Here is a 14,017-nt window from a genome sequence, read left to right on the forward strand (position 1 = left end):
TATACTGTACTGCACCCACTAGTAAAAATATATAAAAAATGTCTGAATAATTTTTGGTTTGACTGTGTGTGTGTATATATATATATATATATATATATATATATATATATATATATATATATATATATATATATATTATAGCAGATGACTGCATACTGCTTACCAAATTAAAAATTGATTGACGTTGAAATGTTTTATATGAGACTTAAGAAAGAAAGGATCATTAGGATCGTTATACAAAAATATATGACCACGAACTACAGCGACTGGCCAATCACAACCAGGCATAACATAGAGACTAATAACAATAATATTAATAATTTAGCAATTGTTTCTAGCTTTCTTCAGGTGGTGTTGGTGGGACCCCTTCTAAAAATGTACGAAAGTGATCATCTGTGTTGAGTTCTGGGTGTTTGACCAACAGGTGGCATTTAGGGAAGAAATAGGCCGCTACCAGTCCTATGTTACTAAGTAAACTGACTCCTACTTGAGCAATAGACTTATCTTTATCATTTAGACTTGTGTAGATGGGGATGAACATCACCCACACTACACAGTAACTCAAGGTGGAGATGGTGATATCTCTGGCCAGGTTGTACTGTCCTGGTGGCTTGAGAGCCATGAAGGTGGACATGAATGATATCAGTGCCAGAAGAACATTGAAACCAAGCATCAAGCCGAAGTTTAACATGGGCTCCACTGGGCAACGCAGAAACGTTTTCACATAGTTCACCTCCAAACTGGCCACGTATTGGGTCAGGGAGGGACCTTCTCGGGCGTACCAACCACATAGTCCCGCCTGGAGCCCGCAACATCCCAGAATCACAAACAAGCTTCCTCGTCCTCGTAGGTTCTCCAGGTGATCGGGAGACTTTTCAGGAAACTCTGTGACGCACACAATCTGGTAAGTAAAAGATGGCAGTAGATTATTTTACTTATTTATTTATTTTTGTATGTCTTGTTTTAATACAGTGGTTCTATTTGGTTTTATTTCAGGACTCAGATTTTACACTAAACCTCAAGTGGCAACTCATCACAGTACCACAATTTTGTATTAATACTTCAGTTTAATTTTATTACATTATTTATTTAATTTTATTAAATTAAAATGGCTTTTATTATGCATTGATGCCTTCTTTCTTTAATTTTTAAAAGATCACCTGAAGGGAAATGGTCAGAATGACTGAGAGGGCCACAGTCGGAAAAAAGGCGTTTAGTGGCTCCTGCAGACGGCACACAATGTCTCCCGGCTGACCCAGGAACAGCACCAGGCTTATACATTCTCCCGCTAGGCTCAACAGGGTAAGGACAGTCAACGGTCCACCTGCAGTTTTCACCAGTGGAGTTCCTCTGTGCATGAAAAATAGAGCCCCTACCCATACATGTGATGCAAGCACCAAAATTCCTCCCAGAATGAGTCCGATTGACTCATAGTTGCTCCAGTCCAGGTACGTATAGATGGGATAGACACAGCTTGTGCTTCGTAGGGTGGACCACTGGCCAGTGGGACATGCTCTACACTGGATGTCATCTTCCAATCAAAAGAGGAGGCAGATTAAGGTAAGTCGAAATCAAATGGCAAAGAGTTCATAAATGCATGCATTTTCTATTTTCTACAGGCATGTTAGATAAAGCAAGTATGTTCAGAGCAAATATTAACAGTCCTATTAGGGTTGTTTAGAATGACTTGAAAACCTATGTTAGTGTAGTTGACCCTGGGTCAGAAATTAATGGGGTTGGGGCAAAAATGCATTTAGGGAATTACATTTAGTTCCTGTTTTTTAACTGTATAATTTGTATACTCTATGTAGGATATTTAAAATTGCACTAATCTCATAACATGCAATTATTCTACCTTTGAACAGAATAAAGCATCATTAAACATTCTTAAAAAGTTTAAGAAATATTGGCCCTTAATGGAAAAGTTAATTCTGGACCCTAGTAGCACCTGAGCTGTTTAGGTACGTTCCCTCCTTGCAGTCAATGCAGTCGAAACAGCAGGAGTGGAAGCCTTTAACTCTGCGCACTTGTCCTATCCCACAGTCTGAGGAGCAAGTGGACAATGGCACCTGTTACAGAGACCATTTGTCAAGAGATGCAGGCTGTACACTTGAATCAGTCACAAGTTTGGACACATTTGTGACTCATTCTCTATTATTACAATTTTACATATTTTAGAATTATAGTTAAAATAACAGTAAAATGTTCCAAAAAAAATCCATATTTAAGCATTATATATTATTAATCTACAAAACTAATTTTATCATTTATGCCTTTAAATGAAAGGATTTTAAGGATCATGAGAAAGTGTCTCAAAACTATTGGCTGGTAATAAAACAAGTTATATGAAGCATTTCATGCATTTACAAGCATTTGCCCCCTTCATACCTTCCCATTTTTCGTGTGCCATATTATGTCTTCTTTATCAATTGTGAGATTCTGATAAAAGTATCCAATTCCATCAAATTGCACAGTGGTGTCATTAAGGATCCATTGCATAAAATCGTAGCCAAAGTTTGGATTACCCTCTTTATCAAACTTAAAATTGACTCCCTCTAGATCTACAGAAACTTTTTGGAGTTTCTGTAACAGCTGTTGGAAAAATATATTGTTCTGTTAGTACACTTTTAATCTTGTAGGCTAAAACAAGCCGATTTACAGAAAGAAATACTTGTGAGTGATTACCTGCCAAGGATATACTTGGTCAGTCTTGGGATTTAGAGCACAGCTGGTGGCATTGCATCCAAGCAAGTCATGCAGTGCATATGCAACACAGTAGATGGCAGTATACACACTGAAAGCTGACCGCTCCACAAGTTTTACCTCTACCATGCTCACGTTGGCTTGGCTTAGGAAGCTGCAGCTTGGGCAAGGGTTGTCCAGAGGGGAGATTTCTGTATCTGGCTCCTGGGGGATTTGTGTCTCCTCCATTATTTTGAAGAGCTCACGGATATAGGGATTGAATAGGTGAAGAGGTCTGGTGATGTCGGCAAACGCCAGTACTGTGCCTATTGAATTGATGCCGGGCAGGGTGGATACACCATCGCTCAGAGACCATGCTGTGCTTGCCACCCAAACGGCTGTTATGTTGCGTTTGATTACCTGGTCAGGTAATGACGACAAGAACATTTAGAATCACCAAAACCTGTAGACTTATGAATATAAAGAAGTGAATGAAAAAGAGAACATGAATTACATATTAATATTTTTCCCTGAGGCCCACTATTTCCTGCACCTATAATGTTTCATAATGTTTCTGTCTTTTTAAGCCTTAAATTTAAACAGGCTGTTTTTGCTGCTTTGACTTTAAGGGGCTGTTCACACAGAACGCGTCTTTGCATTCTACTGCACTGCTTTTTCATGTTTTTTTTATCTAAACATGCCCTAGTTGGATGTCTTTGACCATTGCACTCGTGCCTCGCATGTTTTGCAGGCTGCTAAAAACAGCAGTGCTCAAGTTAGTTTAAACATACTTTGTGACCTTGCATTTGTTTTCCATTCCACTGTCCTGCATCTTGCATTCTTAAACAAAAAAACATGGTCTGTTTGAACAACCCGTAAATGTTTATGTGAACACCCTCTTTGCATGCAAAATGAATAACAGCCCATACTTAATTTACGTTTATTTATTTAGCAAATGCTTTTATCTGAAAGGACTTCACATGAATTTTGTCATAAGAGTGATCAAAATTTATAGTACACAATGCCAGTTTTAAAGTAAGTGCCCTTGTTTATGGTTGTAGATTTGGTAAGCGGTGTCTTTAGCTGTTTCTTGAAAGTGATGTGAGGTTTGCAGTTTGTTTCACCAAAGAGGAAGAGCAGCTTTATGCTTCTTTTCGAAGGGATAACAAGAAAAAAGCCTGTGCTAAATTGTAGCCAGCAGTTGTATGTGGTGTCATATTAATGTATTTGGGAATCCAACAATTTTGGAACAAGGCTCTTTTGCATCTTGTAATTGATTGGTCTTTTTTTGTTCTGGCCAGAAAGTTTACAGTTCTGAATCCTGAACTCCTGTACTTCAAAAGATCAAATATTTTTTTTCACAATATGGCCCATTTAAAGTTGCAAAAAGTTTTTTCACCTCTATGAAGAAGTCTCTGGCTGGCTTGGGGAGAGAGAAGACCACCACCACTCCCACTTTGGCGTCCACAATTCGATTAAGAATCTCTTTTATCGTTGGCACTGGATCACTGTATACAGGAATCAAACCCTGATATGCCACACAGATGGACTCCTCATTGGCCATGCTGGAAAACTGCTGCTGACCCTTCTGTCCGTATTCATCATCACTACCTACTATTGACACCCAGTTCCACCCAAACTCTTTCAGAAGCTGCACCATGGCCGCAACCTGCCAGCGATCACTGGGAACTGTGCGCATGAAGGACGGGAAGGTCTCTTTGTCGCTGAACATGTCGCTGGTGGCACCATAGCTAATCTAAGATTGGGCAATTAGAGATGAATTCAAAAACAGGAAGAGCATCCCAGATTTTGAGATCGTTTTTAAAATATTCATTTTTTAAAAATAATATATTAGGTAAAAGTACATGCATTATACTTGTTACTTATATTTTTTTTCTTCCAAAAATGAATTCTTTTTCAATAACACTTTACAGGTATCATTTGTTAACATCAGTTATATTAACTAATATGGCCAGTGGGACATGCTACATGCATACTAACAATGAGCAATATATTTTTAAAGCATTTATTCACCTTTGTTAATGTTAGTTTGTAAAAATCTATTTATTGTTTGTTCATGTTAGTTCACAGTGCATCAACAAAATGTTAACAAATACAACTTTGGATTTTAAAAATGTATTAGTAAATGCTGAAATTACCATGGACTAAGATAAATAAATGCTGTAGAAGTATTTATTGTTAGTTCATGCTAACTAATATATTTAACTAATGTTAACAAATGAAACCTTTTTTGGAAAGTTTTACCCTTTTTACCTAAACAATTTTTACAGTAAAGTATTTTTGGTTAATTAATTTAGTTTTTCTTTAGCATTTTACATTCTTTTTCTGTTAGAATGACATTTTATGTTTCATCCTCTAACACTTTTAATGGCAACTCACCAGTGGCATCAGAAAAAACCCAATCAGCTTGCCAATGACCGGAACCAACTCTGAGTTGTTCGGGCCTATGATAGCTATAACACGAGTCTTGTAGTCAGTGTAGTTACAGGAGATGTCCAGTTCCTCTGTTGATTCCTTTGTGAGAAACTGGAGGACGGGCTTCATGACAACGGCTGGTTGCATGCAGGTGTCGTAATTTTCAAATCCTAGTGTGATTCCAGGTAGAAGATCCTCTAAGGAATTGATCTCATCCACAGAGAACTTCATCACCAATGAGAGAGACAGACCAAATGTGCTTATACTGCCAAAACAGAATAATTAAAGGTTATTTCAGGGAGTAAAGCTTTTTCAAATTTTGCAGGCTATGCGGTCAATATGGCTTCCTGAAAGAATTTACCTGTTGCACTCAAGATCGTCAGGCTTTACCCGTTGGCTCAGTTCACTGGTGAGATCGTTAATAGGGAAAAGTCCTCCTATCAGAATATCTCCAGGGGATTTGAAAAGATTTGTTGAGATGTTCTCAAACCATGATGGATTCTCGCTGAGTCCAGACCCCAGAATACCGCAGAGCAACAGAAGTGTCCACACCTTAGCCATTCTAGAGAGTAGACAATCCAGGAAGCATGAAGAAGCAACTCACTATATAATGGAAATTGATAAATGAAAGTGAAATAGCTGGACTGACCTCAGTATTGCTTAGGCTCTTCTTGTTTTGATGTGTTGTGATTCTCTTAATGGCGAGTGATTATGATAGTTAGATGGTCAACTGACAACACGTACATGAGTATGTGAGTAATACGCCCCACCCCACACTTCTGTGATCAGCTTGCATGTGCTTTGCAAGTAAATTAAGGGTTTACATCAAGTTTCATTCCGGCTTCACATGGAAATGTTCTGGTCTCACCTCAACGTTCAAGCACGTTTTAAATGACATTGATAATTCACAGAGTAAAGCTTTAAAGTATGGGATTGTTCACACAGGTTGTTCACTCTGTGCTACTTTGTTAATTGCCGGTCCTTTCCAGTTGCATCTCCTCTCATAGTTTTTCTTTCAGTGCTGTGTTTTTAAGACATTATCAAGTTAAACTTAAAAAAAAATCCTTTCTTTTTTGCTTTCTTCATTTGAGCTCTGTCTTGCTGCTTTTTAGTGCAAAGCGATTCAATAACTGTTTAGGTCAGAGGAGTTTCTTATGCATTGGGTAGAAAGTTATTGTCTGTGTACTTCAATAAAATATGAGCCAAAGGAAAATTGTTTTTGCTACCAAACAGGGTGTTATTTCCCAATCACAGAACTTGTATGTTCAGAAACACTTTGTGTAGTGCAGGGACAGAACACAAGCACAGAAAAGAGATGTACAAAATATTTGTTTGGAAAAATGTGTGTTGAATAGACAGTTGAAAAGTGGCTTGCACAATGCATTCATACAAAAATTTCCATAGTATTTGTTTGTGGATTTGATAGAAAGTGCTTCATGATGGATTTTGGCATGAGTGATGCATGAGTAGCGAATTAAACATTGAAAGACAGCAAAAACTAAGGAAGTATTTATGTTTTCAAATGACTTAATATCTGTCCAACCCATTTAAATAATTAAGTTTTCAAATGACTTAATATATGTCCTATCCATTTTAATATTTAATGTATTTTTTTAAGATTTATTTTAAACATACCTATATCAGAGATTTTATATAATTGATTTTGTGACCTTAAACTCTTTAGAATATTATTAAATATTACGATACAGATTTCTATTCTGTCTCTATTGTATTTGCAAGTTATGTAATGTCACATACACAATCTACTTAATACTGTGGGCGTTTAATGGATTTGCATAAGTGTAACATCAGATGTTTAATGTCAAATCTATCGGTCAGATATTTGCATGCACTTTTGACTTGTTAAAATGAACTTATATTGAATTCCAGTCCCAGCCACATGTTTACAAGTGCTTTGCATACATTTGAAGTGGGGCTCGTAGCATTTTTCTCTTACATTGTCATTGGTGTTAGTTTTTGCTTATATGTTATTTTGTAAATCTCACACAGGATTAATGTAGTTGAATGGACTGAATCCAAATGATGAATAGATTAATCTTAATTATTATTTGCCTACTAATTATTAAAAATACAGTAAATACAGAGTAAATACAGTACATAAGCAGAGTTCATCTTTCAATTATGAATAACATAAATAGTTAATTTATGTTAAATGAGAAACATTTGAGAGATCCATTCGCTAGACATATTTCTGTTCCATATAAATAGAACAAGCTCACTTGCAGCTTGATATGACATTTTAAAACCTTTCAGACACATTATAGCTGATTTCTAGTCTCTTGCTTTTGCCAACCTTAATCATTATATCTCTTATGTCACTAACCAGCAGAGGTCTAAATGATGTTTTAATTGATGATTATAATCAAGGTTTTCTCTAAGTCAAAGGAAAAAAGGAAAGAAAGAAAAAACTTCTTTATCTCCCTCGAGATCTTGACATCAACCAGTAAAGGCACACAAGCATCTTATCCTGTTTTTTTTTATCTGCCTCAAAGCTTTTTGCTACCTTTGATCCTTTGCTCTTGCTTTCTCTCTTCTTTAGTTTGCACGTATGCTTTCTCTTTTTTTTTTTTTTAAGAAAAGAAGGTCATATCTATACGTATGATATAAAAATGTTTTCCCTTTCAGTTTGTTTTTGCTTTGATGTTCAGATGTAGATGTATAGGGGTATTTTGTATGTTGCCCAGTTGGACGACCTTCCTCGAGTGCACTGCATGGGTGTGTTTTAAACATGCGTAGGTGGATCTTCCACCTTCCCTCTTCCTGCATGCGTAGGTGGTGATGAGCGGGTGTGTGCGTGTGCGTTGGTGTGAGTGAGTTATTATGAAGCTGCACATTTGCAGTTTGTTTTATGCTCTGAGGCTGCATTAAACATGGACGTTTATAGTTGATTCATTCAAACTGGCAGAGAAATGTTTCTTTGTTGTTGTTTTTTCCTCCTAACAAGCTACATACTCAGTCAAATAGTATATCTTGGCATTTACAGTAGCTACACCATTTTGACTATGAAAATTGTTGAGTGACTTATAGCACACTGTAAATTTAAATTTTATGACTTTTTACATGTCCGTTACAGTGTCAGCAAAAAATTGGTAACTTTTAGTGGTTCAACAGATTGTTACTGTGGCAGTAATTTAAAAGATATTTTTGTAACTAAAATGTGCAAAAGAAGGTGTCAACATAGTAAAGTTAATTTAGTTTGTTTTTATGCATGCATGCTTTTAAGTGTCTTTCTCAACAGCATAATGGTATAACCCTTCGCAGAGTTTGAACTTAAAATTTTATCAACCAAGGTCCTTAATAACTAGGCTACACAGGTTTATACACCAGGTTTCTTAACACCAGATCTTTTTCTGTAGTGAATACAATTACACTTTAGTCAGACTTTTATTTCCTCCATTGGCTTTTAAAAAGTTTTAAAAGGGGTACGCATTTACTGTAGTATGTACTTTGAAAGACTGTCTAGTTTGCATACAAATCATTTAACAGTAATAAGCACTGACCTTTCACGTACCATCTTGTACCACACACTTGTTTCATCACAGGAAGCCACTAGGTGGCAGAACAGTGCAAACAGCATGCAGTGAACGTGGGTTGAGGGTGCATCTTAGCATGCGTCCTGATGTGCCCTGCTTGCACAATGTTCAAGAGTACTCATTAAAGAAGTGATTAACGAACGCAAAAGCATGCTGTTACTGTTTGTTCCGATAAACAAACAAAAATACACAATGTAAAGAAGGTTATTGCACAATTATGAGCTGAACATATTCATATAATCTGATTAAGGAATTGAGTGATAGAGGCATACAGATCTAGTGATTTGCACAGAGAGGGCAAAAAAGACATGCGTGGGTGGACGCTGATGGCCTCAGGGCCGTACAAGGGTAGCCAGAGCGTGTTTGGACAGCTGATATCATGGGTTGAATGTACCTACTTTCAGGGAACGGAGATGTGACCGGTTATGAGTCTGCATGTCCTATCAGCAGATAATTACTCTGTCAACATCATGTGTGTTTGGTTTGTTCCCCTGTGTCTAGTTTACGCCTGAGATTTTACAGCTTGCGTAAGAATGTTCTGCTGCCGCTATTGCTCAGGTTTACAGCTTGTTGTGTTGCGTAGGATTGTATTTTTAGAAAAAAACAGATGCATGATGAAACTGTTCCAAAAAGCATCAGCTTACCAACGTCAGAAAAGGTGCACAGTTGCATTTGGAAGCAGTATAGAGTGTATGAGCGTTTTGGGGAGTGCTGAAAGCTAGTGCTGAGAGCTCCCAGAATGCTGTTCTAGCCTGATTCCCTGTGGACTCACTGCCTTGTTCTGTTGAACTTCCATTTGTGTTGCATCCAAACCCCCCCGTTCCCACTAGACCCCTCATGTTCGTCTTGCTCGCTCTTTCTCTCTCCCCTCCGTGAATGGTTGGATGAGTCCAGCTCTAATCTCCATCAGCGGACCCAGAGAACACTGGGCCCGTTGTCAACACGCTGGCTAGATCCACCACAGTCGCTGACAAATTATTAACTAGACTCTCATTCTCTGCCTCACTTGATCCTTACTTTGCTCTTTTTCCCACTTGCTCTGAAAATCCTTCTCCTTCAGCATGTTCTTTTGTCTTCATATACGTCTTATAGGACAAAAACAGTGCTCTGCAATGTGTTTGCAAGTACATAAATGCTTTGGCACATGTTTTTATGAAGAATGAGTATCTCTTATGTTTGATAATACTGGTCAAGGGTTTGGATATGCTCCTGTCTTCCATTCTTTGGAAGACAATCAATCAGCAGAGATTTTTACTAATTATATACTGTAGCAACAGTTTTACAGCAGTTATTTATTAATCTAGGGTTATGTTAATTTATAAACATGCTATAGTTCATTGTTATTCATAATGATTCATAATAACTTGTTCATTTCTACAACATCTACAGCTTGTAAATTTTAAAAAGCTGTTAATATATATAAATTAACATTATTAATAATGAATTAACAAGATTAATAAAAGCTGTGAAAGTGTGGTTCATTGTCAGTTTGATACCTTTTTGAAAAGTGCTACTGTTCTACTGTGTATTATCTGCAAGTTAAACCAGAATAAAAAATAGCATTTTACATTGAGTGAAATTGCACATAGCACGTTTAAGGAAAAGTACCAGTATGATTGCAACTGCAGCAGTTGCATCACCTGCTGTGTTTGAGATAAGATTGCAAAGTGCAAATAAGAACACAGTGTTAATATGATTCTAGAACTGTTTAGTAGGATGAGAGAAATGCTAGTTTATTCAGATGAGAATGATAAGGTTTGTTTTGACAGTCCAAATATATGAAATACTAGTTGGCCTGCTGCTTTGTTTTATGTGAAATTTAATGATGTCTATCTGAAAAGCATCTATTCTAATTTCTAACCCTTAACTTTTATTACACGTTAGAATAGATGCGTTTTTGTGTTGTGTTTTATTGATGGTTTTGCGTGTTGGCTAAGCCTGCCACCCGCAGTTAAACACATACGACTCATCCTTGTTTCCTGTTGTCCCCCTTTATCTACAGTTGTCTGACCTGTTCTTCTGGTTCACATGGGCTGTGTGTGTAACTGTATGCACTTTGTGTGTGCGTCTATGTATGTGTGTGACTCACGCACACATACACACACATGCATAGTCATGGGCAAAATCATAACTAAACATTAACACACTGAAACACATACTGCATATATTGTAGAAAATGTACCAAAATGTAATACATGTAGCAGATTTTGTTATTTTCTTCAAATACTAACCCATGTCACCTAGCAAATACAGACTCTGTAATTAAAGTCAAACAAAATAAAGCTTGACAGAAGAAGGACGAGGTAAAGAAAACAAAACAATCTGAATAAAAATGTATCAGATACATAGAAACAGCTAGTCTTTTGATTGGTCAGTTGTGAACTGCCCTTTCCACACAATTTCTACATCAGACCAAACAGAATTGCAAACAGAATGACTGTTTACAGAGTCTAACACTGTCACGGACATATTTCAATGATATCTATAGGGACACTGTATGCATCATATTAAATAAATGCATAAATAAATCTTACAGCCGCTTTAGTTGGTTGGCACATTGCACCTCAGTTTGTAAACTACAGCAAAGCTGTATATAAACAGTATTGCACCATATGACATCCAAGGTCATGGGTTCAATTAAATACAAATAGCACACACCTTAAATGCACTTTCAGTTGATTTGGATAAAAGGCTGTTGGAAATGTGCTAACAAGAGTATCAAGTATGCTATGTTGTCTGTTGGAGCAGTTGTATTTTTAATCACTTCAAAATTAGCCACAGTTTTTACTTATAAAGTATTTTGAAGAGAGAGAGATAAAGTGAGAGTGTGTGAACGGGTTCCCGTTCTGTGTTATAATTATATAGTGTTTCATCAGTTCTAGAAGAGCTCAGAATTGAACACCCAATTGTCACCTACAAATATAGAAACTGAGATGAGCATTCTAACCCTGCAACAAGAATAGGTGCTTCTTACCGACACACATATACGTATAATCTGCTCTGAGCTTCCCATTTGGCACGCACACTTGAATGAATACAGCACTGCTCATTTAATTTAGTTTTCAGATGTAATGAAGCATAAATTATGAGCTGTTGTAATGTAATTCAGCTGCTCCCTACTGTAAAATAGTAAATCATTAGGCTCCTCCACGACCATTAGGGACCTCCAGCAACCTCCATTATACTTTTAAGTAGATTCATACTGTCTTCTTTCAGTTAAGTACTGTATTATAGTTTCTTTAATTTTAACATTTTAAAGAAACTATAATACAACCTCTATTATAGTTACAGACTGCAGTTTGTGAATCTTCTGCTGATACTGTTCTTGTATCTGAATCTCTGATTTCTATAGCTCTTTATATTGAAGGAACTGCCTTTAAAGTTGAACAAAAGTTTCAGGACAGCTTTTTTGAAAAGGACCAGTGTTTGCGCATTCCTGTAAGCTCAAACAGTAGACATGGTGCTAGCAACGGCATGGTCATGGGTTCAATCCCCAGGGAATGCAAGAACTGTTAAAATGTATACATTCTCGCTTTAGATAAAAGCGTCTACCAAATGCATAAATGTAAGTGTTTGGCTGCTAGTTACTGAGGCATCATTCTAGTAAGAAATACTAGATTTTTGCATTGTGAAATTGTTGTTTAGCATCTTGATGACAAATTTTGTGCATGCAGAGTATTGTGGGTGGTTGATATGTGGTTGCTAAGAATTCTGGAGGGGTTTCTAAGGTGTTTCTAGGTTATTATTTTTAGCCTGTCCACACGGAGACGTGTTTAGATGTATCCGTAAAAATTTTGTATCGTATCGACGATTCGTTTAAAAGGATTCGCCGTTTTGGGAGCCTGTAACTGCAATTTTTTGAAACTGGGTCCCAGCGTGGATAAATCTGAAAACGACACCCTTGCGTTTTCGTGTGTACAACCAATCTGTATATTTTGTAAAACGATAATGTCATCACCTCACATCTCGACCCTAGTCAGACACGCTACGTCACGTAACAGCAACAACAACAATAGCGGACTACATGGTTGTGTTTGTGCCGCCGAAGCTAATGAGCCTATTAGCTTTACTAAAGTAAAACTTTATTATTAAGCTTTACTAAAGTTTGTATACAGTGTGCAAGGTTTTATGTGCATGCTCCAAGTCTTATTCTCCATTTTTAGTATATCTCTGTGGCAGAATTACAGCACCACATACTGATCTGGCATGTATACTACATCGTTTTGAGTTGGTTTATGTGGTTTCGTGTGTACGCAGATATTTCTTGAGATTGAGGGAAAAAAAAGATCAGATAGGGAAAGCTCTGGTTTTGTGTGGATGTGGCCCTAGTGGTCCAAGTGGTCCATTCCTAAGTCTCTATGGTGTTTTGGCCTTTAGATATGGCTCCTCTCTTCAGTGTAAATCTGTGTGGAATTTTTCACCTGTTTTATCGTTCGCCAGGCAATCATCATAAATCCAGTTGCTTATAATAGTAATTTCTTACCTCTCCTTAACAAGATTTGAGGTGGTTTGTTTCATGTCTGTGGCACAACCAGTGTAGTTTAACTTGGGTTTTAAGGTTTATTGCAATAATACTAATAGTGATGCTTGCATTTAAATATCAAAGCACTAGTTCAAAGGAGTTCCCAAAACCCAGTAAAAACAAGCAAATAAGAATGACCTCTCCAGGCTAGTGTTTAACATAATTGCATAGACCTCCACAGGTAGTTATTCTTGGAAATTTGTAGCACAAAACCCTGTCATTTAAAGCACAGGGAAACTGGAGCAGCCTATGGGTAAACGTGGGTGAAAACATTCTAGGTTAATTGAGAACTGTACGAACCCCTGTGTTGTAGCCACAGGCTGAAGCCAAAAGGAGCGTGTGTGTGCATGTGTAAGTGCAATTATCAGGCTTATGTAAGAGTATAACTGGTCCAGGAGCGGTCAGGCATGCAAGCGTTTCTCTGTCCTTTTCTAGATCAGTGGTCCAAGAGTGGTGAAGAGTGTTTGGGATCTTTCCAGTCTAAAAGGTACTCATAATTTAAAATAATGATAAAATACATTGGTGCTGCTTTTAGTTACTTCACAGGACAGTTCTAGAATATATAACATGTTCTTCATGTTTTTCCATCCTCTTTTCATCTTTCTACATGATTATTGAATAATTCCAATTTCGAAAATCCCACCTGTTGAGACTTATCCTCACCCCCATTGACTCATGTAACCACTTTTCCCGGGTCCACACCTGCAGTCTGGAAATGGCATGATTTTTTTTTTATATGTTGCTTTTTTTAGTTGCTTTTTCACCCCAGGCTCTGGATTTGATTTCACCACTGTCCTGTTCATTCAAGGCAGGCTGATATTAC

General features: G+C 37.2%; 1 protein-coding gene across 1 annotated transcript; it reads right to left on the minus strand.

The window, feature by feature from the left end:
* Nucleotides 1-111: 111 nt before the first annotated feature.
* Nucleotides 112-9,866, minus strand: LOC125257076 (taste receptor type 1 member 3). Its single transcript, XM_048173507.1, has 9 exons — nt 5,768-9,866; nt 5,480-5,680; nt 5,083-5,383; nt 4,082-4,438; nt 2,686-3,102; nt 2,389-2,592; nt 1,949-2,069; nt 1,161-1,531; nt 112-901 (listed from the first exon to the last, which is right to left on the minus strand). The coding sequence occupies exons 2-9, from the start codon at nt 5,677-5,679 to the stop codon at nt 335-337; spliced, it is 2,538 nt and encodes an 845-aa protein (XP_048029464.1). The 5' UTR covers nt 5,680; nt 5,768-9,866; the 3' UTR covers nt 112-334.
* Between the last annotated feature and the right edge of the window lie 4,151 nt (nt 9,867-14,017).

Source organism: Megalobrama amblycephala, linkage group LG21 (genome assembly GCF_018812025.1).
Source record: "Megalobrama amblycephala isolate DHTTF-2021 linkage group LG21, ASM1881202v1, whole genome shotgun sequence".
In the NCBI taxonomy this organism is placed as follows: Eukaryota; Metazoa; Chordata; class Actinopteri; order Cypriniformes; family Xenocyprididae; genus Megalobrama; species Megalobrama amblycephala.